The sequence below is a fragment of the Protopterus annectens genome, chromosome 5.part0 (genome assembly GCF_019279795.1).
Source record: "Protopterus annectens isolate FY-2018-M chromosome 5.part0, PAN1.0, whole genome shotgun sequence".
In the NCBI taxonomy this organism is placed as follows: domain Eukaryota; kingdom Metazoa; phylum Chordata; order Ceratodontiformes; family Protopteridae; genus Protopterus; species Protopterus annectens.
Genome location: NC_056735.1, coordinates 1,640,553,336 through 1,640,579,677, shown reverse-complemented (window position 1 = coordinate 1,640,579,677; position 26,342 = coordinate 1,640,553,336). Strand labels below are relative to the sequence as shown.

Sequence of the window (26,342 nt, the reverse complement as noted above, 5' to 3'; positions counted from 1 at the left end):
GGGTAGAATTCACAGTAAACTACGATGTTAATGAAATTAACTTTCTTGATGTAAACTTAGAGCGTAAACCAGATCATACTTTATGAACTATGGTCTATAGGAAGTATCCCCAATATAATAGTTTGTTACATGCCTCAAGTCTCCACCCTAAGCATATTATTAACAATATTCCCAAATCCAAGTTTCTCAGAATTAAGAGAATTTGTTCCTCACAGCAGGACCTTACTCATTGCCATCAGGATTTAACAAACAGGTTTTTGAAAAGGGGTACAGCCAACACAATGTAAAATCAGCATTATTATGGGCTCGTAACCAACCAAGGGACAGCCTCCTGACATATAAAGATAAATATACCAGGAATAACCAGGATATTCTTAGGTTGGTTACCACCTTTGGTAGGAACACTGGGCATCTTATTGGGATTATTGACAAACATTGTAATATACTTAAAATTAACACACAACTGGATGATTGGTTGGGTGATAGATGTCAGTTTTCATACCGAAGGGGGAAAACACTAGGCTCCCATTTCTCACACTATAAAAAGATTTTGCGTCAGGAGGTTATCTATCATCAAACAACTTTGTCAGGGGAGAAACTAGTTGGGTGTTACCCCTGTGGACATTGTTCCTTTTGCAAATATGTCTTTAAGACCAAGAATTTTACTAGCAAGAACACAGGCAAACTATTTGACATCTATTGCTTTGCCAATTGTAGAATGGATTGGGTCATCTATTTAGCCACATGTACCTGTCAAGCATTTTATATTGGACAAACATCCAGACAGTTTAGATTCCGGATGTCGGAACATTTAGGGGACATCAGGAATGCCAGAATGACCAATGCATATGTATAAACATTGCATGATTCATAATACAGCCAAATTTTCATTTACCATTATAGATAGAATATTGGGAAACAAATCCTTCAAAACAGGGTGGCATAACCTACTAAATATTAAAGAAAAGAAATGGATTGTCAAATTGGGTGGTCTTTTTCCACCAGGTTTAAACGACAAATTATAATATCTTTAATTGTCTATAGTAGGTTTTTGCTTGACACTTTTTGAGTGGAATATTGCAAAATATATTTTCATTTCATTTCATTTTGTTTGCTTTTCATGTACATTCTTTTATTTTTCACATTATTATTGTACATAACTGTTTTGCACTATTTCTTAATCATGTTTTCTTGACAGGAAATTATGTCATTATTTCTCTACTGGACTACATATAAATGCAGTTTTTGTGCTGCCAACTATGTTAAACCACTGAGGAAAGCTATATGCTGAAACCGGTCTGGTTATAATAAACATCTACTGCTTCATTTTTCCTGGTGCTGGCCTGTTTTGTTTTCATACTAGTTTCTCTGGCCTGTGCATCTACCGTACTTGCTAGCTCTTTGTTTGCTTGTATTGCCAGATTATACTTTATACAAACAATTATTGATATTCCACTTTGGGCCTAAATCGAGGAAATAATTAATGTGTTAGTTTAAGTGCTGCACATCTGCTAAACTCAGAACGTTTTCAAATGATTGGAAAATGCATGAATCCCTTGGTAAAAATCAGGAATAATATGCAAATAAAATTATTAGAGAGAGATGAAAAACTTGACCATATTTAGTAAAATAAGTAAACAGACATCAGTACTTATCTACTGAAGATGGCTAAAAGGAACTGGTAAAAAAACACAAATGCCAGAAAGCACATTTTCAAGCAGCAAGGACTGCTCCAAAGTGTGAGTGGAATATATATTTCACTGTTCACAGTGGTTTAAGTTACTGCTGGAAAAAAGGCATTAGCATCTTGCATCGATATTTTTATTTTCTTACATAATCTGGTATAATTTTGTATTACAATAGAGACAAACAATCCCTATAAATATTTAAAATAATGAACCATTTAATATTCCATATTAAGTTATTACAAAGAAAAGAAACACAGGAGTTGCTTCACTGTATCAAGTCAAGTACTCGGGTAAATGCAACTTTTTAGGCTACTTTTGATGTATTGTAACACATCAAGGAACTCCAGTAACATTAAAAAGGTAACTTTTCTTAAGTCAATACAACACAGTTCTGGTAGTAAAACAAAGAATTACAACATGCAGAAGAGTTGAGTTTCACGATAAATTTCATGAACAATTTTCAACTAATTATACTCAACTGGTGCTTCATCACACAACTGCAGAGATTAGGACATGGTATCTTTGTAACACTTCCCTTGTCAGCATAACCACAGTGACAAACTAAGCAGGCACATAAACATCTGCATAAATTAATTTTATTTTGTTATGCATAGAGTTCTGAAAATATCTTTCATTTTACATAAAAGAAAGTTCTTTATATCAGTTTTATATCCTGCGCTTTTGACTGGTTGCAAATATTGCATGTTTTACTTTCCATCAAAAATAGTACTACTTTGACTCTTCATCGTGGACGCCATCTAATGTTCTTTACACCTTGACACTGTCTTTTCAATGCATTGCTGTCTGCCCATTCAGAATCAAGGAAGGAATCATCATTTTCATCAAGTTTCTGAAAAGGATGAGTTCAAAGCATTAATTCTACTAGTTTTAAGTTCTTTTTTTTTTTCAATAATTTTTATTTTTATTTTTACATTAATAAATGTCACAAATAAAAAACTATCTTACATGATTATATATATATATATATATATATATATATATATATATATATATATATATATTATACATTGATGTCAAATACCACAGGATATAGGTCGTACAACATATCTGTTAGTTCCACAGTTATATAGACAGTATATACATTCGTAATATCCAAGTTATTATTTAATATCTGAACTTGTATGTGTTCTTTGGTTCCATTATAGTGTATTTCTAAGTTGCTGTGTGATGAATTATGCTAATATGATATTAAAGGTTTGTTCCCAAATCTCTCTGGATTTCATGTTTTTGTTTCTTTTATCTATTACTATTTTATGAGCTAAAAGGTGTTGTATAGCGACTTGTTTAAAACCCTCCCAAGAGATATTTATCGTATCTAGCCATTTAAAAGCTATATACAGTTAAATTAGTAGGTAAATTGTTAAAAGTGTATTTGCTTGTTTTCTTGGTATGTTGGGTGGGAGAATGTGTAATAGAGCGAATTCCCAAGTTAATGTTGATGTCTGATAACCTGTTTTTTGTAACTGTAACTTGAGAGAGTTCCAGAATTTATAGACACATTTACAGCTCCAAAATACATGGATTAAGTCAGCTATCTGATCCTTACAGTGTGGGCAGAAAGGTGATTTTGATGTGTTAAATTTGTGTAGGATTGCAGGTGTAAAATAAGCATTATTATTGATCATGAGCTGAGTGTATGCTAACTTTTTGAGGGGTATAATCTTCAGTGTTAGATTGATTGCCTGACTTATTTGCTGATCATCTATGGATGGTTTAATTTTTCTCCAGTAGTTAGAGAAGAGAAGGTCTTTCTGGTATTTGATTTCATTTATCATTTTATATGAATTAGTAATAGTTATCTTTGTTGTGATAATCGTTTTCCAAAACCTGCTACAAGTTTCTATGTCACTATTGGTCATAGTAACATTTTGGAGGTAACTGGAACACAGTTCTTTGATTTGTCTTAGGATTATTATGTGTGATTTAGGGAGGTTTAAGTTGGTCCTCATTTCTTGTATTGAACAGTTAAGGTAGGGATAAATATCTTGGATTGTTTTATCTTTCAGTCTGGGAAAAGGGACTAAGTCCAGCATCTTATTGTTTATTTTAAAATTTGGGTTTTTATGAAGGGGTTGCAGTATTGTCATGGCTTGTCTAAGGTTCAAGAATTGAAAGAGTTTTTGCGCTAAGTTGATAGAATGTTTTAAGGGCTCTATAATGTTATATGTTTGTATTTCTTTCTGCTTCAGGAATGGAAGTGCTTTGGAATTGAAACCTAGAGCTTTAATATAGCTATAGTAGATCGTCACCCAAAGAGGAGGCCAATTTTCCATTGACGGGTTATGTTCAGCTATTCTAAAATATTCTGTTAGTGTTAATGATCGAGTAGTACATTTTAAAATCTGGTAGATTTAGTCCTCCTTTGCATTTTGGGAGTACTAATTTTGGATAGGAGATTCTGTTTTTTTTGGGTTCCCATATAAATTTTGCTAGGAAGGTATGAATTTGTTTGAAGAACTTATTATGTATTGTTGTCTGTGATGTCATGAATATATACATTAGTCTAGGTAAAATGTTAATTTTGATTATTGATACTTTGGCCAAGAATGGTAGTTTTAGGTTGTTCCATCTTTTACAGTCTTGCATTATATTTTGCTATTTAAGGTTTACATTGTGTTGGTAGAAGTCTTTGTTATTCTGGAAAAAGGTGATTCCCAGATATTAAGTTTCTTCTTTTATTTTTATTGTGTTTAATAGTTTTAAGTTCTTAAATTTTGCTTCATGTCATGGCAGCACAATATACAGAACCAAATGTAAGGAACTGCATACAAGCCTTATCTTGCAAACTTGATCACACCACTATCCATCTCCATACAGTGCGGATCTGTAAGTGCTCCAAAGATCACGCAAGAAAACAGGCTTATTGAATTAGCAAACAAACAAAAAAATGCAATTCGCTGACACAAGAACTTTGCAAAATCGGTGCAAACATTTTCCTTTTCCAGAGAAAGAATTTAGAAAGTAGCCTTCTTGTGCTTCAACAAAGTATCTTTTTTACGCCCTTGTTAAAAATAATAGGGTGATTTAAAAATACCTATATGTAGGTATACATATGTGTACACAGGTCTACTTCACATACCCGAAATACCACATAACCGAAGATGAGAAAACTGAAACTTCAAATACATGAATGTCTACATTGCTGAAATGTTTCCCAGGGCAAGTAACCACTGGGCCAACAAGGGGAGATTTACCTGTTTCCCCACTGTAGTGCGATCTTGGAGTTGGTATATTTAGTAAGAGGGGTGTAGAGGGCATAGCCCCCCACCTGAGTAGGTTGTAGATGGTGCAGTGTGTGTTCTCCATGCATTTTTGGCCCAGTAGTTACTTACCCTGGGAAACATTTTAGCTATGTGGAAGTCGTGTACTTGAAGTTTTGGCTTTCTCTTCTTGGTTATCTGGTGTTCTGTTATGTGGTATTTCGGGTATGTGAAATAGACCTGTGTACACATATGTATGCATACATATACATATGTACATACACATATATAAGGATTTACTAAAGAAGGTTGAAACACTTAAACAACACAACACATAAAACGTGACAAAATATAATTGAAGAAAAAAATTAACAACAGGCTATGCATGCTCCAAGAAATAACCTTGGAGAATGCAAATAAAATATAATTTTTGATGGAAGGCAAGCCACATGCACCTTTTGCCAATTAAATTTACCAACTCCGAGATCACACAATAAAAGTGAAAGGACATATTTCTCTACGCCATTATTGATGTGATCTCACACAAATATAGATCAACTTTCCTGTCAACTAAATTAAAGAACATTTAGATCAGGACAGTCACCTAATTTGGCCAAACCTATAAATAAATATATATATATATAATGTTGGAGTGCGTGTGTGTGTACATACTCATTTGATATATATTGCATACACATACATATATATATATATATATATACATATATATATATATATATAGGTTGATATCAGATTATCGAAGTTTCAAAACTTTGAAAGTCATATGGTTGGGACCATATGCTTGAAGTTTTGAAACTTCGAAGGCTTTGAATGGAGATGGCGGTACAGCGCGGAACGGGAAATTTATCCTTTTCTGCAATGTAGTGCGATCTCGGAGTTGGTATATTTAATTATCAGGGGGTGAGGGGGGATTGCCCCCCTGCAAAAACATTAAACATACAATTTTTTTGTTTATATATATATATATATATATATATATATATATATATATATATATATTTTTTTTTTAATGTTCGAAGTTCCAAAACATCAATCATATGGTGTTGGCCATATGAATTTTGAAGTTTCTAAACTTCGATAATCCGACACACACACACACACACACACACACACACACACACACACACACACTCTCCTTTGTTGGAATAGTTCAGAAAGAAGAATGAATACAGGAAGATTAATGCATTGATTGATGTTGATTTGTGATATCCCCCTGAGCAAAAAAGATGCATTAGTTCATAGGGATTTCCTTATGGAAAATGAGATATGGAGGTTTCGTTGACAATGCCTGAATTTCCAAAATTCATCTGAAGGAGGTAATGACAATCGATGTCAAGAACTCTAAGACATAACTGATTGATGCTGAGAAAGGATCTATATGCTTTTGAATAGTCCAATGTACAAGTCTTTTCCACTTACTAGTGTAAAGTTTCCTAGTGGCTGGCTTATGTTAAGGTAGCAAGATGTGATGCACAGCGGAAGAGGGCACTGATTGCCTGACTATTACTGGAATTGGAGAAACCAAGCTGTCAGCTTGAGGCTCAGAAGGTCTGAATATGTCACGCCCATCGGATAAGAGAGGAGGTCCAGAACTGAGTCTAGAATCCAAGATTGGTGAACTAAATGAGACCACAGAAAGGGAAGCCAAAAGGGGGGGCAATGAGAATAACCTTTGGTCTTCAACCTGGCAGCTCTCTGAAGGAAATTTGAGATTAGAAGAATTGGGGGATACATGCAAAGTAATCCGGGGGGGCTAATCATGAAGAAGAGCATCCCTATGTGACTCCCCCTGTGGGGGGGATCACGGCAAAATAGTTGCTGCACTTATTGTTTAAGGGTAATGCAAAGAGGTTGCAGCATGACTGGCCCCATTTGTGGAAAATTTGTTCTGCCACTTTCTGACTGAGGGGCCCATTCATGAGGTAACAGTATGCACCTGCTCAGCTTGTCTGCCAGCAAGATGGACTTGCCCAGAATATGTGTTGCTAAGAGAAAGCAGTTATAAGATACTGCCCATTCCCACACCCTTAGTGTTCATGACATAGGGGGTATGATCTGGTTCCTCCTCATTTGCTGATGTACCAAACCACTGACATAGTGTCCATCTGAACTGAATTCACTGAAAGGTTTACAACCCTAAAGGCACTGCTCTCAAATCCAGAACACTGATATTCAAATTGGCCTTTTCGGGGGACCACATGCCTTGGACCATCTTTCCCAGGTAATGCCCCCCCCCCCAAGCTGGAAACTGTCCATGGTTACTACGGCCTTGGGCTGTGAGGGGACAAATGGATAATCCTTTAGTACCTGATCCAATTGGATCCACCACATCAGACTTTTCTTGCAAGATTTTGTAATTCATATTGGGGCTGACAAGGATAGTCAAAGAATCAACCACTGAGATTCCAGCATCCACTGGAGAATTCTCATGTGAAACCTCGTAGCAGAACAAGGGTTATCACTGCTGCCATTGATCCCAGAGCTTGTAGTACTAGGCAAGCCGAGATTGTGGTATTGTAAAGTGTCTTGCTGACTTGTGACCTTAAAGTTTGAACACTGGAAAGGGGAAGAAAGGCTACTGTTGACCTTGTGTCAAGTAGAGCTCCTATGAATTCTAGAATTTGAGATGGCTCTAGATTTGACTTCTCAAAATTTATGGTAATTCCTAATCTTGTGCAAGCGTGGATGACCTCCTCTTTTGCCATAATGAGTTGATGACTGGTCAGAGCAGTAATGAACCAGTCATCTACGTATGGAAACACACAGAATCCATGTAGTGTCAAGTGAGCTGCTACAACGGCCAAACATTTGGTGAACACCCTGGGAGCTGTGGTGAGGCCAAAGTGCAGTGGTCTGAACTGATAAGACTGGCTCCTAGCCAGAAGCATAAGAATCTCCTGGGTCACCTGTTTATTTTTATATGATAGTATGCATCCTGGAGATCTACTGAGCACTTCCAGTTGTCCTTTTCCAGAAATGGAAGAATGGACTGAACAGTGACTACCCGGAACTTTGTATTTCAAACCAATCTGTTTAGATTGCTGAGATCTGGAAATGGTCTCCAGTCCCATTTTCTTTGGCACTAAAAAGAATCTTGAGAAAGTTCCAGATCTCTTCTGGTCTGGGTTGACCTCTTGGAGGATTCCTTTGTCTAGCAGCTTTTGTATTTTTACAGCTGCTTGATCCCTGTGATTTGGTGGAACATTGGGGATTTTCCTGGAAATTGGAGAAGAAAGGAAAAATGGAATTGTGTATCCTCTGGATACGATTCTCTGCACCCAAGTATATTTTGTTATCTCTAGCCAGCCTCTCTGGTGCAAGGACAAATTACCCCTGATTGCCACCAGAGGGGGATAATCGGCCTCTGTTCAGGAGCACTGCAAGGGTTTGCCAAAGAAAGAAATTCTCTGGACTCTTGATGTCATGGGCATCCTCTGCAGCAAGGGTGACATCTACCGTTTGAGTTTCCCCCTCTACCTCTGGGGGAAGAGCCCCCATATGTGTCTTGGAAAGATCCTTGTGATTTCTTGGACCACATTTTTCCACTTCCCCAATGATTCTTACAGAAGGATCTTTGCCGGGTAGAAAAACACACGCCCATGGCAGAAAGGGTCTTTCCATCCTTCTCACACTTAGACAAGGTATCTTTTACTTTGGGGCCACAAAGAGAGGCTCTGTCAAAAGGAGCACTGACAAACGTAGACTGAAAATGCTCCATGAAGTCACATAGGAGCATCCAGGCATGTCTCCTAATGGCTACACCTGAACCCACTGCCCCTGAGGCTCCTTCTGCCACAATGGAAATAAGCCTCATGGACGAGTTTGATATCGATTGAAGGGTCACCAGCTGTGACGTGATTGCATCCTTCACCTCTTCAGACACGGTTCCTGCAAGGGTATCCGATAGTTCCTTTATCAGATCCCTTTGCAATCTGGTGAAATGTGCCAGGTAGTTTAGGGACCTCAAGGTGAAGGTCCCTGAAGCGTAGACATGCTTCCCAAACCTGTCCAGAGCCCAGACTCCTTGTCAGGGGGATCAACAGAGGAACTTTCATCAGCTAGTTCCTTCCTGGTGGCTGCCATTATGACCATGGTATAAACAGGGAGGCCCCCTTGGACAGAACTGTCTGCCTTCCAGAGGGGTCATAATTTTATCAGGCTTCTTTGGTATGGGTTCAATGGAGTCAGGGTCCTTTCATGCCTATCATGAGAACAAACCTAGGAGCTCATTGGCAGGCGGAACCACTCAAGACATAGATGGGCTGGTACCAAACCCCTCAAGGAGCACAGATTCCTCTGAAGGATTGCCAGGCTTCAGGTCACCTCTCTATTTTAGGATTTCAAGGATGCCTCCGAATGAGACATCTACAGGAGGTGAGTGTGGGGATCCTTTGCCCTCCTCAAAATCAGTGTCTTCAGTGACAGATTCAGGGGAATCTAGATGCTTCCTCTTACATGTCCTCTTCTGAGGGTCCTCTTCAGTAGGATAATCTGGAGAGGTATCAGAAGAGGTAGAAATACCCAACTGGGTGTCTTGATGTTTTGGTAACAGCTGCCCCTGTGGGAGGGTTAGTTGACACTCCTGACGCAGAGCAGGAGATATTAAACCCAAGGGAAACAGGATCCAGTCTGTATCATGGAAGCTCATAGGGCTCTCTTCAAGGTCTTAAAGGCCTACCTCCAAGGAAAGCCACCCAAGGTAGAAGTCAGAGCCAAGCTAACCCCTGCCAAAACTCCGAGGTGGCAAGATGGCTCAGAAGCACTCAGAGTTGACAGAAACACCTCGGATCCAATAGGATATAAACAGCTCTGAGAGCTCTCTGGATCTGACTGCATGGAGAAGCTCACAGTAAACTTCTGATCCAAGGATATGGTGATCTAAGGACCTGAAGAAGATGGGCCTGGATGACTCAGATCCAAAACCCATGGATGGAGTCAGAGGAGAAAGCGCCAAAGGTGGAGTTTTAGACACAAGCGCTTCCTGACGCAAAGGGAGAGGAGATAAAACAACAACTGCGAGCCTCTATAAAGAAAAGGAGAAGTTACTCTTGATGGGACACGGTCCACAGATGGGGGATACCTTGTCCTAGGTAGTGTGTCCAAAAATGTAGCAGGATCAGAGGTCTTCAGAGCCGATGAATCCTGTGTTTTCAGAGACCTCAGATCCAACAAAGCTATCTGCTCTGAAGAGGTACTTTTTCTTTTGTCTTATCCAAGAGGTTTGGATCTTATAACTTAATTTTCTTATTCTTGGATGAATCTGAAGAGACTGTTGGATCTGAAGAAGGCCTTTTTGAAACTTTCTCCGAGGTCTTTGATGAAACTGAAGAAGGGCTCAGAAATGATTTAGGCAACTTTTTGGAAATTTCTCCAGAAATGGCATCATGAAAAGAGGATGGTAAAAGTCCCTTCACGATTAATTTATCTTTGCATTCTACCAATGCTCGGCAATTAAAGGCATGGCAGATTGCATAACTCTCTTGCAGGTGAAGGAGGCCAAAACAGTAGGCACAAAGAGTGTGTGGTTCAGAAAAAGGAATCTTCTGGCTGCATTTATTACACTTCTTAAACTCTCTTTTTCAGATATGATGCACAACAGCAGCAAGTGCAGATGAAAGACTGTAAACAACTCTACAGAAAGGCTGAACAACAAAAACAGGAAAATGAAAGGAAGAAAGCCATAGTATTTTATATATATATATATATATATATATATATATATATATATATATATCTATATACCTATAGTATATATCTATATACTTTTTTTTTAACAAGTAAGGGAAGAAAAAGGGGACTACCTACAAAGGTAGTTAAGAAACAAAAAAATGCCCGAACGGTTTCTTTTCTAGTTTGTTTTTGTTTTCATTGTGTATATTGTTTGTTGCTGCAAAGGTAGTAAGGCTACATTATATGTATAAGGTAAGGGAGAAAAAAAAGTGCAGAGAAGAGATACTAACAACAGTATCTAGAGTACACTAGTACAAAGTTAGAAAAATTAAGATAGCTGAATAAAATTTAAGGCAGAAAAAACACAAAAATCACACTTGCCTATCTTAGTAGCTCGAGAGTGAAATAACCATGTCTTTCACCTAACAGCGGCAAACAAGATCTGAGGTAATGGGGAGGGTGCATTATGGGTAAGGGAGAAGCTTGAGAGTTTTGGATTGCCACGAGCTTTTACAAGTGGCCGAGCTGGATCTAACACCTTGGATATAGACCCATCAGTTGAGGATGTAATGAAAATTGACATCAGATCCAACAACTCATCCGGAATACATGTAATAAAAATGTGAATAAGTCTTTATTCGACTAAAATACTATATAAAAATCTTAATCTCCTACTCAAACTCATAAATAAACCAGTATACAAATGTACTAAAATGTTAAAACTAAATACAAGACCTTTTTATACATAGTAAACAATGTATAGTTATCCTGTCATTAACAGCTGGAGGGCTCATCGTGTTTAATAGCACCTGCCAGTGTAGATCAAGTTTTTCTATGTGGACTTCCCAATCACCACCCCTCTCAAAATGGGGTAACTTTTCTAAAACAAAAAACAAAATTCTCACATTGCTCGGAATGTTTAAACAAAGAATTATTTATCTGACATTTGTTAACTGGGTTAGTCTGACTGGGCAAAAGAAAACCCTTTTTCAGCAGAGACTCAAGGAGAAAAGCTCCAAATATACAATGATAAAAGTAAAAAGTCAAACTTATACAAGTACAAAAATATAAATAACAGAGCATAATTTGTTACATCTTAATGACACCTTCAGGAGCATCTACAGTTAACTCCCACTGATGCCCCAGGTGCCAAATACTGCCCGTCCACACAAGGTCCCATAAAGATTTCCTCTCAAAGCTCACAATGACAGACTCAAATACATTAATATTTGCATATTTCTGGTTTGAAAAGTTCCCATGTGAGTGGATGCATAGCAGTTAATAGTAACAAAAATACATAATCGACAATTAAATCAAGGATAGTAGCGCTAGTATGAAGAAAGATTAGGAGGAGTGGGATATTCTTAGTCTGGGGTAGAGCAGAACAGAGCCATTTTACTGATAAGGTGTATTTTTAGCGTTTGTTGAAATTGTTTGTATCTTTTCTCCTAATAGCTTATGTATGCTGATAAATTATAACTTTTAAAGCCTACACAGTCTTGCCCACATAAAATGCTGGACATCTGCTACATTGTGCCAACTATACCATCCCTGTGGTGTTAAAATTAAACTTCCCATTGGGGTACATGGTTCTCTGAAAAAGTACCCACTGTAAAACTTGTACCTTCAAAAATATATCTACACTGGCTGCATGCCCCATATCTGGACATGCTCTTGACAGCTGTATTTCTCTCCAAATTCCTGTTAGGTCCATTTTCAAATCTACTCTTAAGATTAATCCTGGTTCTGAATATTAAGGTAGGACTTTTACCCAAAATGCCATCCAAGCTTTGGATTGCAATAAAACTAGCCCTGTTCTTTGTTATAATACTTTTAACATTTTTGCTGAGACTACTAAAACTACACGCAAAAGCCTTAGAATATGAGCTATAACCTGTTGCATGGCAACATTCCCACTGCTGGTTACAGGGATTAACACATTAGGATGGTGTTCTGGGACTTCAAATCCATACTTCAAATAATAATTCAAATCAAATCCATACTTCAAATAATAATTCAAATCAAAATAAATCTTTCTTAATCACCTCTTCCTTCAACCCTTTAATAAACTTTGAAGAATACCTCATTACAAAAAGCACCATCATCTGAAATCAATCTTCATACAGTGGAAACCATATGATCAACTTTCCAAAATGTCAAAGCTTTTATATGGCGATCACAGTAGTTGGGATCAGGGAATTTACCCTTTTACCCACTGAAATGTGATCTCGGATTTGTTATACATAATATGCAGGGCCTGTGGGGGTGCGGGGGGGCTTACACCCCTGAAAAATGTAGAATATTGTTGTTTAGTCATGTTTGGCATTTCGGAAAGTATGTTCTCAACTGAACTGCAAAATTGTCAAAATCTGTACAGTCAACAGACTGGGGAATTTGTCCTTTTCCCCACTGTAGTAAAATCTCAGAGTTGCTATAAATAATTAGCAGGAGGTGTGGGGGGTGTAGGGGGCTTGCCCTCCCTGCAAAAACATTGTTTGTGTTGTTGGCAGGTGTTGTGTGTGACTTTATAACATTTTTTTGATTAACTGCATTGTCAACCATATCGTCTCGACTATACCGATTTTAACAATTTTTTTTTTTTTATGATAAACTGACATAGATCCATATATATATATATAAATTTCTCCAAAGAAGTCAACTTGGTAAGTCTTTGCTTCCAAAAACAAATTAATAAAATACAACAGTACAGGAGAATACTGTGAACCAACTATTTTATTAAATAATAATAAAATCAAGGTCAGTGTTTCAGCCTATAAATTCACCACGACTTCAGATAAATAACAAACACAGGGGGAAGCAGTACAAATACAACCAATCACATTCTCTTAAAGAAGCCATAATTCGCAAATGAAGTAACAGTGCAATGGTTTAACGTCCTGACTTCTAATATCAGCTTAATGATCATGCATCCATCCCACAACCTCTTTTCCCATTTGTCTGCACATGGATTTGGGGTGTCACTTCAACAGTGACAGGAAAAATATTGGCTTCTAACTCAAGATTCCATTTCACTCTTAGTATCCAGAATCATTTCAGCATGCTCTGTGCTTTCAACATTAACTATGTTTTCTAAATTAAAAAAATAGACACTTTGAACTAATTCTGTGGCATAAAGGGATACAGCATGACCAGAGTTTGAATAGCAGCTCAATGCCTGTAGAAGCTGGTTAGGGAGGATGGGAGTGAGTGACTTTGGCTTGACACAGAGGTGACACTTAGTGTGAGCACTAGGCATTACTTTGTGGAGTTGGAGTCTGTTGAGCTTGACTGTCATGGTGCATTTGCACCACTAACAGAAGGATCTTGGCATGTGGAGGAAAATGTCTACTCAGAAGACAGCAACAACAGATCTCAGAAGAGAAGCAGGAGGGTGAGGTGTTCCCAAGGGGTAAGTGTAGGCTGCCCCCCCCAAAGACCAGGAAGCTGTTTCACTCCTTATCACCTGACTTTCATCGGGGAAAAGATAGCAGCCTGAGATAGCACTGCAGGAAAAAATGGGCTGTAGCATTCTCACCTAGCCCAGGAATGTCAGGTTTCCATACTCCCAGAACAAACAGTTGACTGGATCTGATCAGCCATTAGGGGAGACCCAGAGGGGCAGCAACAAATAAATGCTTCTGTATCCAGTGCATTTCAAAGCATGTCTACAAAATGGGTTACTCTTCTTTCATCTTTATGGAGTATTAATGATCTGGCATCGTAAAAACCCAGTGATGTTAACATTGGCTGTAGATAATAGTCACTGCAGATGTGACACCCCGACCCCATGTGCAAAAATGAGACAAAGGGGGTTATAGATGAATGGATCTAGCACTCTTTGTAACCTGTTTTCTGCCTCTTGACTCTATTTTATAAATGGTTGTAATGTTTCATATATGCACATGTATATTTGTGTGTCCACGTGTGTGTATGTACAGATAGGCAAATATAGACAGACATTCATACATATACACGTGTGTGTGGTTTCCCAACATCTATCAAATGTACAGCTTGTCAACAGCTAATTTTGCTGTCATAGGCTACTGAATGTTTTCTTTATCAAATGCAGGATACAGTGATTTGTTTAACAATGACTTTGTCTTTTTAATTGTGTTTACCTTGGAGTTAGTATCTAGAAGTTAGGTGGTATGGGGGCAACTCCCCATATTAAAACAAGTATATTGCTGATTTTTGTTTACTTTACTTTTAACAATTGCAAAAGTAAGTTATGTTTCTTTTTGCAATCATTTTGCATTCGTTTATTTTTTTTTTTTGTCAGTCACTTGTATAGTTCCTGCACTGATGAAACTGGTATCAATGTAATGGATCAACTATTAATGAAATACTCATATATTCATACAACACACACACACACACTATTCACACAAGCTCACACACACACACACACACACACACACACACACACACACACACACACACACACACACACACACACACACACACACACACACACACACACACACACACACTCACTTCACACACTTCACACACACACACACACACACACACGCACACTTCACACACACACAAATACTTCACACACACACAAACGCACTTCACACACACACACACCCACTTCACACACACACATATACACGCACTTCACATATACACACACACACACACACACACACACACACACAGAGACACACAGACACACAGACACACAGAGACACAGAGACACAGAGACACACAGACACACACACACACACACACAGAGACACACACACACAGACACAGACACACATAGACACACACACACACACACACACACACACACACACACACACACACACACACACACACACACAGACACACACACACACACACACACACACACACACACACACACACACACACACACACACACTAGTTTTTACACTGCTCCCTAAATCCTATCCTCCTTTTACAAAATCTGAGTCAAACATTTGAATTTAAAAGCTGGACATTTCCTGACTCTGTCCTGAAGGAGAAACATTTTCATTTGTGCGTAAACCAGTATTACTGCTATAAAGGTCACTACCAGTTGTGGAAAAAAACTTTTTTTTTTTTGCTGCTGCTGTTATGGTTATATCTAGTTTCTAGACTACAATAATTATCTTTGGAATATGAAGACGGAAACTGTTGAAACCACAATCAGAGTTATCTGAAAAATGTCTTGCAGTGACTATACCCAAATAAGACATTTAAATCAGAAGCTGAATACTTCCTTGAAGTGTTCTCATTTGTGTTGAGCACAGTACTATCCCCCTAAGCATGGCAACACATTTTGTGGAAAAAGATATGATTTTTGTTGTTTACAGTTCTACCCAGTTTCCAGAAGAGATTCACTACCTTTGTGATCTGATAATGCATAGTATCCTAATGAGATGCTATCAAGAAGTAATCTACATGGGCAGTAATATTAATCTTCTATATTCTTAACTTGGCAATCACTGAGTCTTTCTGCAAGTACTCTTCGGGCTGCAGAGACACCCAACAGAAATAGAAATCTGCTTCTCAAAAATGAAAACACGTTTTATTTGACAGTCTTAATGCAATCCAAAGGTAGCCAGCCCCTTCTCAAAAGTAATAAAGAACAACTGTGCTCTATAAAGGAAAATGCAGTTTTCCAAATTACTATTCTGAACTGTCACTGTGAACTGGATGAGATCAAAGACATCTAAACTGATCGGACTTCCAAGATGGCTGCACACTGATCAAAAGCTTAACCTCAACTCTCCTGGTGTAAATGAGTATAATGCCCCATTTGGGATGTACCTCACAAGACACTTCCAACAGCTGGAAAGACAACAAAAGTACCTTACCAAGAGGATTACTACCTCAAACATATGTCCTATGCAGCCCAACTGAAAAAACTCCGGCTGTACTCAGTGGCATATTGGTAATCTCTGCCTGACTTACAAAGCCATGTCCAACTCAGAATTGATGGACATGCTCCACCTAAAGAAATCCAAGTCACTGCGAGCCACGTGCTCTAGTGAGCTAAACCTCGACAACAATAAATAGAACATGCTGGAGGAATAGATACCTGTCACAGAAACTCCCCATGCTTTGGAAGAAAATTCCAAACTACATTAGTCAGAGTCCCTCAATAACACTCTTCAAGAGAAACCTTGAAGAGTGGATTGACAGAGGATCAGTTAATTAATCAATGGGGCGGCAAAAGCCGACACACTCTCGCTAGGCTTATAAATGCCCTCGGGCAGATAGCCTAGCACCTACCTATGAACCTATAAAACAAAACTGAGAAATAACAGCCAATGATATTGTCAGCTTGGGTAAAATTTAGTTAATGACTAGTAAGTACACTGTCTGGATGCCAGAAAAGCCAAAATTTAAAGAATCTAAAAGAAAATGAACAAAAAAATGTTAAGAGAAAACACTGGCTGAGAAGACTCCTGCAGCTGTTCAGTAAAAAGCAGTTTGAACTTAAGCTTTAGTACAACAGATGGCTTCCAGTAATTTAGAGGAAAAAATAAACTAAATGTACTCAGAGGTGATTAAAATAAATGAAACACTGAAGGAATATATCAACTAAAATAACAAAAGGCTGCAAAAAAAGAAGCTTTAACTAGCTATTCAGATGAAATGATAAAATTGTAAAAATCAGAGGCTGAAATGAAGAAAATGTTAGCTGAGTATCAGGCTTCTCATAGGTTGGTACTAGGCTATCGGCTCTAGGGCCTATACAAGCCTAGCCATAACAATTCCCTGGCTATTTTTCTTCCCACAATATTTATTTCCCTGGACCCCTATCTAGCAGGGCTACTGACATGATCCCCGGGGTGAATTTCCTATCTCCCATCCAATCTTCAAGGTTCCTTTTGAAGAGGGCCAAAGAGGCACTATGCTTGACATGTAAGGGCAGTCTATTCCAGAGTCTGGGGAGTCCCTGGGTCAGGAATTTGTTCATTGTGATGACAAGGTTTAGATTCCTGGAGCATGTGGCTCTGAGGGATTGGGATTTATTTAAGTGTACAGCTCTGGGTTTGACATGGCCTTGTATGTTAAGCAGAGATCGCCTCTGAGTAGACGATATGTGACACAGTATAGCTGGAGTCTTTTTAGACAGTTAGCATAGGGCATCTGCTTTAGGCCTGTGATTCTTTTAGTGAGGTACTTCTGCGGCCTTTCCAGTTGTTGCAGATGTCTTGAGGGGTACATACCAAACGGGGTGTTGTATTCTATAATGAGTCTAATGAGGGATGAGTACAGTGGGACAATGACCTCCTTTTTTCTGGATGAAAAGCCCTTAGTGATGAGGTGTGCCACATAGAAGGATTTCCTGACCATTGTGGCGATGTAGTTATCGAAGGTGAGACCACTGTCCACCTTTATCCCCAAGTCTCATCACATTTTCGGTGTTTAGTGTACTGCCACCTATGTGGTAATTCACGGGTACATGTTTTTTTCCCAAAGGGGACAACTATACATTTCTTGGCACTGAGCTTGAGCCCATGGCTCTGGCACCAAGCATCTATTTCTGTAAGGCCCTTTTGTAGAATATCCACATCATTTGGGGAATCAATAATGGCTCCCAGTTTGCAGTCATCTGCAAATTTTGTTAGCCAGAGTCTCTTAGCATTGGCCTGTACTTCAGAGAAGTAGATTCCAAACAGCGGTCCCAGGACTGAACCCTGAGTTACTCCAATTGTCTGGAGCTGGATTTGGCATTGGCTACTTTTACAGTGTGGGTTCTGTCAGTAAGCCAGTTGGCACCCCATCGAGTGACATAGGGATTAATGCCCAGCTTAGTAAGTTTATCTATGATTCCAGAGTGGGAGACGGTGTCAAAGACCTTGGTGAGGTCCAGATAGGCTGTGTGGACCATGTTACCCTCATCCACAGCTCTGAAGACTGATTTGAAGAAGTCAATCAGGTTCAGGAGACAAGATCGGCCCTTCACAAACCCAAACTGGGTGGGGTCCAGTGTTTGAAGATTGCCAATGTCTTTGTTTATAAGTTCCATGATAATACGTTCCATGGCCTTGCAGATCAGGCTCATCAGACTGATGGGGTGGCAGTTCCCAGGATCCAGGGTGGATCCCCCCTTGTGGTGTGGGATAACTGTAGCTGTGCGCCACTCAGTGGGCACAAAGCCTGAGGTGAAGCGATGATTAAAAATGACACTTAGGTGAGGTGCCAGTTCATTTTGTAGTTCATGTAGTACACAGCCCAGGATGTCGTCTGGTCCCATGGATGCTGTATTCTTAGCTTTGGAGAGTGTAGTTTCTACCTGTGTGGCCGTTATTACCAGAATTTGGCAATCTTTTGGTATTCAGATGGGCCCTTTAGGGGGTGAGATGAGGGTGAAGTTGGCACTGAATCGTCTGCCAGGATATTAGCAATATCCTTGGGATCAGTATATTTAATGCCATTCTGTTGTAGCTTACAGCAGATCTGAGCATTGCCATTTAGATTCTTGACCTAGCTATAGAATGCCTTATGGTTGTCTTTGGAATCTTTGGCAATTTTATTTTCTCAACTAGCTTTGGAGGATATTAAGAGGGATCTCAGCTTCTTACTGAGGCTGGTAAGGGAGTTTTTTGCATCCTGGGAGTTTCCTCTTTTCTGCAACAGTTTCTTCCTTTTGTTGAAAAGTTTGTTTATGGCAGGGGACCACCAGATTGGCTTCCTTTTTTTGGAGGAGAGTGTCTTGGTTCTATCTGGGATGGAATGATTCATGCACGAGTGGATGTACTCGTACAGTGCCTTAGTGTAGGATTCAGCAGTCGGACTTTCAGTTCCCGTCTGCATGGGTGTCATGAAGTTTGTCACTTCTGACTTGAGTAGCATGAAGTTGGCTTTGGAGAAGTTTTTTACAGAGGTTTCCTTACTGGGGGGTGGGGGGGGATGTGGATGTCAAGGGTGATTAGCTTATGGTCACACCTGACCAACGAGGGGGTGACCATAGGTGTGGAGCATCGATTTCCCATGTTGGTAATGACCAGGCCTAGGACTATGGATTAGTTGATCCAGGGCACTGGAATTTATGAAGTCCAAGAACCATTGGGTAAAGGTGTTGGTCCACAAGTAGTTTTCCCAGTTAATGGCAGGGTAGTTGAAATCACCCAGTATTAGGGTGTTTGATTGTATCTTAATATTTCCAGTATGTTTAGAAAGGTGTAGTGAGAATCTTGGGTCATGGTGGGGGACCTGTAGCAAGCTACAATTTGGATTGCAGTCTTACCTAGTGTTAGTTGCACCTGGAGAATTTCAGATGCATTGTGTTGGTCAACTAGTCTGGTGGTGTGAATATCCTTGGTGAATATGGACACTCCTCCACCTTTAGGGTTTCGGTTCTGGTTTGGTGGCCAAAAGTGTGGTAAGAGTTGGAGCCTGGTATTACAGGGGTGCTCTCTGGAACCAGGTCTCAGTTACACCACAGATATCGATGTTCTCCATTTTTAGGAGTGCCTCAAGAGGATGCACTTTGAGGTTTAGACTTCTAGCACTACCTTCAGATTTTGCATGCATGTACCTGTTACAGTGGTGGTTTTGTCGTTTGAATTTTGCCTAAAAAAGGAACTATAGGGGTGGCAAGAGCCTTAGCCAGTAACCTGAATCCTATGGGCGACAGGTGCAGACCATCTCTGGCAAAGCAATGTGGTCTGTCGATCATGTCATACCAGGCAAACAGATATTGGATCCCCTTTGAATGACACCAGAAGCTTAGCCAATTGTTTAAGTCAATCATTTTACCCTTATATTGTGGTATCATTCTGGGCGAAGGCAGGATGCTACTCAGGGCTAGGGTCAAACCTGCCTGGGCCACATGATGCGAGAACTCTTCCATGTCTCTTTTCATGTAGTCTAGGGAGGTATGTCTCAAGTCATTCATCACTCCAACATGGACAATGACAGAGTCATATTTGTACTTGCTGTGGAGTGACTTGAGTGCATGCGTTATGTGGCGGATCCTGTCACCTGACAGGCATCTGACTGTAATGTTTTCCTTGTTCAGCCTGGTGAGTGGGACATCAGTGTGCCTGACTATGGAATCACTTATGACTAAAGTGTTGGGTACGTTGTCTTGCCTTGGGGCTGTTGTTGGGTTGCACAATGGTGTTGTGAGCTATGTGACACTTTGGTTGTGATTGGTGTTTGTTTGCATTTCAGCTTCAGAGATCCTTGCTGCTTGGGCAGGTTACTGTTAAGGGCCTCCACATATGAGGATTTAGTGTTGCTACGTGAGGGTGTTGGTGGTGTGGGTTTAGAAGGGCTATGTCTTGCTTGAGGTGTAGTGTGGGTGTTAACCTTTTCCTCTTGACTGTCTAGCAAAATCTTAGGTGGAGAGAGCTTTGCTTTCAGTTTGGCTATGTAAGTGCATCTCTCGCAGGTTGTAGTGTTGGGTGGTAGGAGGAGAGGGTTGTCTGTGTACATGAGGCAATTGCTGCATTGCCCCAGTATGCCCAGATTCACCAGGTGGACAGCAGAAATCACCAGAAGCTGACGCTTGGACATGCCTGGTTTGGCACTTTTTTTTTGTAAAGTACAAGAGCTGTTTTTCCTTACCTTAGCAAGAGCTGTTTTCCCTTACCTTAGCAAGGTACTTTGCAATTATAGGCTGTTTAGTGCCTACAATTAATTTCTCCTTATTAACAAGGAGAGTTGAGTGCTTGTATCAGTTTAAGGCTTCCTAGTGCTTTCCAGCAGGTTTTAGAGCAAGTACTAGTCACAGGCATGCTTAAAGGTAAGATGAAAAAAATGGTTTATCCTAAACACTGCAGTGTGCACTAGAGGAGTTGGATGTGAAAGTAGGTTTTACCTGTCTAAAAAGTTAAGTTTTAGTGGAGAGTCACTATTTTTTTAAAACAGCAAGATAGCTTGAAAGGGGGTGGTCACTTTTGTATTCTGGTACTATGGAATACAGTAGGATGGCCAATAAATTTAAATAGTTGAAGGGGAGTGATTTCACAAAATGATAACTTTGCTCTTACTCACACAAGCCAGTAAAAGCAGAGAGGAAATGAGATATATGGTCAAATTAATATAAGGGGGAGGGAAACTAGAAAGACAGTGGTGTTTAAGAACACAACAGTAACCGGGTAGAGAAAATTTCTGCCTGACTCGCAACAAACAGAGTTGTGGTCTCTTTTCAAGTTTAAATTTAAATTTAAATATGTAGTTAAAAGCAGAATACAAGTAAAACATGTGGCAAAGAAAACAAATCACGGTATTCAAAATAGAAAAAGGCAATAAAGTAATACAAACTACAACAAATAAAAAGCAAACTAAACTTTCCCTCACAGCAAAGTGTAGCAGTGTCTGGGTGAGCCTTTCTAGTAAAGCTCTGAAATGCTTTATTTTACCCCTTAAATAGAAGGTTTAGTTCCTAGCTCCACCCCCTCAGTTTACAGATGATTAACCTTAACTGACCTGTTCTATCTTATGTGAGAGTCCTTAATTAAACTGTTCTGATTTCTACCCGACTCACAAGAGACAGAGCTTTTTCAAAAAAGGCAGAATTGGAAGACAGTGCACTCAGTGGAAAAGTGAGATTTTCCCATGTACCAGAGAAACTAGAAGGAGCAGACTCTATAAGGATAAATAAGCAACTAAACTGGTATTCCACAGCAGGATTTGTTAGTTGAAAGGGCACATGGAGTGCTCCAAACCTCGCCATGAGAAAGTAGCCAAGAACTATTAGTAAAGATGCAATCAAACCAGCAGAAAAAGTTGATCCTGACAAAACTGTGGCATAAGAGAAAAGTATTAAAAACTAGAAACAGCAGAGATTGTGAAAATGATTATTTACTGTACACCAGATAGAAGAGAAGCAAATGTATCCCTGTGATCATTGATTGCTGGAAGGCAAGTGTTAGATTAATCTGCTGTACTCAGCTGTCTTCAGAATATTTTTACCTGGAGGATCATACAGATGTTTTGGATGCAGAACAGGCTAAGTAGTAAATAAAGTTTATCCAGCACAAAGTGAGCCAGCAAACAGAAGGGTACTCTGCTTCTCATTCCTCTGGCACTAAAGCTCATAGACAGACTTTGCCAGTGAAACTTTTTCCAGTTGTCCAAATGAAATTGCTTAAAAGACAGAGAGAAACAAAGCACAGAAGTTGACTAGAAGAATCAGGAGTACCTTGGACTTGAACCATCAATCGCATTTCTGAAATACTGCTTTGCAAGAAAAAGTGGCTGAGAAAGACTGGATTTTGTTGACTTTGTTAACATTGTGGGTGGACTGTAAAGCATATACCATCCACTTTATGTTACAAATGTTTGAAGGACACCAAAAAGAAAAAAGTAAGTTAAACAATTTTTGTAATTTATTAGTATTTGTATAAAGCATTTCATGATGTAAACTGCATGTTCTAGAATAAAGCTTTTTTATAGTGTGCAATCAGGGGTATTTTAAATGTTGTGTTAAATATATTAAAGTAAGCAAGTATGTTTTAGTTGCAAGAAATACAGGCCTTATGGTAGAACAAGATAAGAAAAGGGGGTGAAAAGCTAGTTTAAGTCAATATGCTGTGAGCTTGGGTTGCTGGGGTGGGGGTGGGATGTAAAACAGTACTGATTATATGTAGAATTAAGATGTTTTCTTCTTATTTTTACACAAGTGGATGTCTAGATTAATGTCATAGGTTTAGCTATAAACAAGTTTGTAAGCAAGTAGTCTTGAAAAATAAAAAAAAACTATGAAAGCCACAAAAAATGCGGATCTGTATTATAAAACTGGTAAACGAAAGGGTGTTTTGTGGGGGTCGTGGTACAGTGAAGAGTAGGATATTTGCCCTTTCCTCACTGTAGTGCGATCTTGGAGTTGGAATATATAGTTAGCGGGGGTGGAGGGCACAGCCCCCCACAATAAGCAGTTTGATTACCAGTGTTTTTGCTCATGTGAGTGTTCGCTGAAGTAAACTTTCGGTTTTATAATATAGACCCGTTTCTTACATCTGAAAAAAAAAACGTGGAAATCAGCAAAAAGCACAAATGGAAATATTTATGGAATATTTAATTATATCAAGGTCAGAGGTAGATGAGGCTCAACAACTAACAGTCAAATAGGAGAGGAGATAAAAATGGTGAAGTATAATCAACCTTCAGGAAAGTCCCCAAAAACATATGGTATTCCTTTTGAAGTTTTGAATTTAGGAGGGAAGAAAGTGTTAAAGATTTAGAAGAGTTTGTTCATCAGAATTTTAAAAGCAGTGAAAGCACCAGCATCTTGTATGAAAGCTGGGATGGCTGTATTACTTAAAGATGGTAAAGACCTATCAGACCCAGCTTCATACAGACCCATTCAAGCTTAAACCACGATTATAAATTGTTTATGTCACAGTAGCTAAAAAATAGCAAAGGTGTTGCCAAAACTGACAGATATTTATCAATGTGATTATGTGGAGGGGAGGTACACATTTAACAACATTAATATAACAATGATGATCCAAAGAGAAGAATGTAAGAAAATCATGCTTTGTTGGTGGGTCTTGATGCAGAGAAAGCATTTGACAGATTAAGCTGCAAGTTTAATAACAGGGCAATGGAGACATTTGCATTTCCTGATACAATGATTAGGTTAATTAGGAGGGTATATGAAGGATCAGAGGCAATAATGAAAGTGGGAGAGTTCCAGTATAATAAGTTGAGCTTGAGCACAGGAATCAGGCACAGGTGTCCTCTTTCTCTTTTGTTATTTGCTTTATTTTTAGAGCCACTGACAAAGAAAATAAGTGACTCAGAAATTCAAGGATATAACTGGTATGGAAATCAAGAAGAGCTGTTTTTATTTGCAGGTGAAATTATTGTGTTCCTGATAAATCCAGAAAAGGACATCTCATTGTTATGAAACATTTTGAGACAATTTCACATCTTTTCGGGATATAAAATTAATGAAGATAAAAAAAAACAATAACTGTGAATTATGGTTCAGTAATACCCATATTTATGTAGGGATGCAATAAGATAAGGTATTTAGGAGCATAGATTAAAAATGCTTCTGTTATGGCAGCTATGGGTACATGCTAACAGATCAAATAAAAGATAATGCAAAAACTGACAAACTGGAATCTCTTGTTTATTTATATGCTTAGTAAGATAAAAGCAGTGAACATGTTTTTAGTCCCTTTAGTTTTACAAACAGGTCAGGTATATTTTTACCAACTAGAGAAAAAGTTGTGGACAATAATATAAAAGACTTGAAGGAATTTATCTGGGAGAGGAAGAGGGCAAGAGTTAAGTGGGAAAAGTAGATCCTTCCACTAAAACAAGATGGTTTAGGATTATCTGATCTGAATTCTAGAGCTAGACAGTTAAAGCTCATGTACGTAACACAGACAGAAGTTTAGAAAAGGGATGATGATGATGATGAACTGGGGGGTGGAGTTCAAGAAATAAGAAGAGAATGGGATTTTGGATATACAGCTCCTTAAGGAGAATAATAACCATACAGAATATTATATTCATAAGATAGCAGAAAGTATTCTAAGAACTAAACCAACAGGAGACTGAAGAAAGGAGCTTTTTCCTAAGGGATGACTGCAACTAGGGGTACAGAAAATAAGCAAGAGTTGGCTGGAATTTACTGGAGAATACTGACAAAGGAAACAAGATATTGAGAGCAAATAACTAGACAGGGAAAGGTAATAGAACAGGAGGACTCCAAGAAGATGTTTAGACTGCAGAATAGAGACTGCCTTCCCTACCAGGGACTGATACCAGAATATTGACAAAGGGAAAGGGCTAATGAATCGTAAGAGAAAACACCTGCTCTGATAGAGTTTTTAGTTGAATCTACAACAGAAGTGGTTATTAAAAAGGGATAATTAGCAGGGCATATAAAATATTGCACAATAACAATAAGAATGAATCAAAGGAGGTTTGAAAAGATTGGGAAGAAAGACTGGAAAAGCAATTTTACAAGGAAACAATGGGAGGACATATGTATGCCCCCCCAAGTGTGCAACAAAATCCAGAAGGCTTAGGATTTTTGCTTGGCAGTGTTTGCATAAGTATTTTTATACCTCAAGCAGACTTTTTTCTCAGCGAATGTTGGCGGTGTGATACGGGGGGAAAAAGGTAACTGGGAAATAGAAGTTATGTTCTTACCATAACGTTCCATGGTAGTTGTCTTCTTCTCGCCTTCTTCTTGCTGGATGGGTTTCCGAGCCGACGCTCCGACCACTGCCACTCTAAAAGCTCGAGAGTTGGTTCATATCCCACAATGCTAGGCGAGAGTTACCTCAGATCTCGTTTGTAAGCTAACCCCAGCTTATAATAGTAACAGAATAACTATAAACAGAGTCCACCTCTAACAACAGGGAGAAGAAGGGTGACCTACATCCTGAATCAGGAAATATGCAAAGCAGCATATGCCTAAGTAAAGAGGTGGTAGAAAGAGAGGTCACAATCACAACTCCTCTAGGTCTGTCCAGGCCAGGGGAAGAGAAGACAACTAACATGGAGCGTTATGGTAAGAACATAACTTCTATATGTTAAGTTGTCTATCTCACCTTCATTCTTGCTGGATGGGAAGCACCTTGTCCCGGGTGGCAACAGACTCCTGAGAACAGTGGAACCAAAGTTAGCTCTATGCCTAGAAGCTAAATCCAACTTATAATGAGAAATGAAAGTGTGTCAATAGGCAGTCTGTCTTGGAAGGCTAAGAAGTAGCCAAGGCTCTGGTGGAATGGGCCTTAGGTTTATTAGGCAGCTTTTGGTGTCTAATTTCATAAACAAGGGAAATCAGAGATGTTAGCCATCT

General features: G+C 39.0%; 1 protein-coding gene across 1 annotated transcript in view; it reads right to left on the bottom strand.

Annotated features, from left to right (window-relative positions):
- Positions 1–1,879: 1,879 nt before the first annotated feature.
- Positions 1,880–26,342, bottom strand: part of CFAP298 (cilia and flagella associated protein 298) — a 497,670-nt gene continuing 473,207 nt past the window's right edge. Inside the window, exon 6 of the mRNA XM_044071424.1 lies at positions 1,880–2,538. Within this exon, the coding sequence (XP_043927359.1) occupies positions 2,431–2,538 (108 nt within the window). The 3' untranslated portion in view covers positions 1,880–2,430. The remainder of the gene's footprint in view (positions 2,539–26,342) is intronic.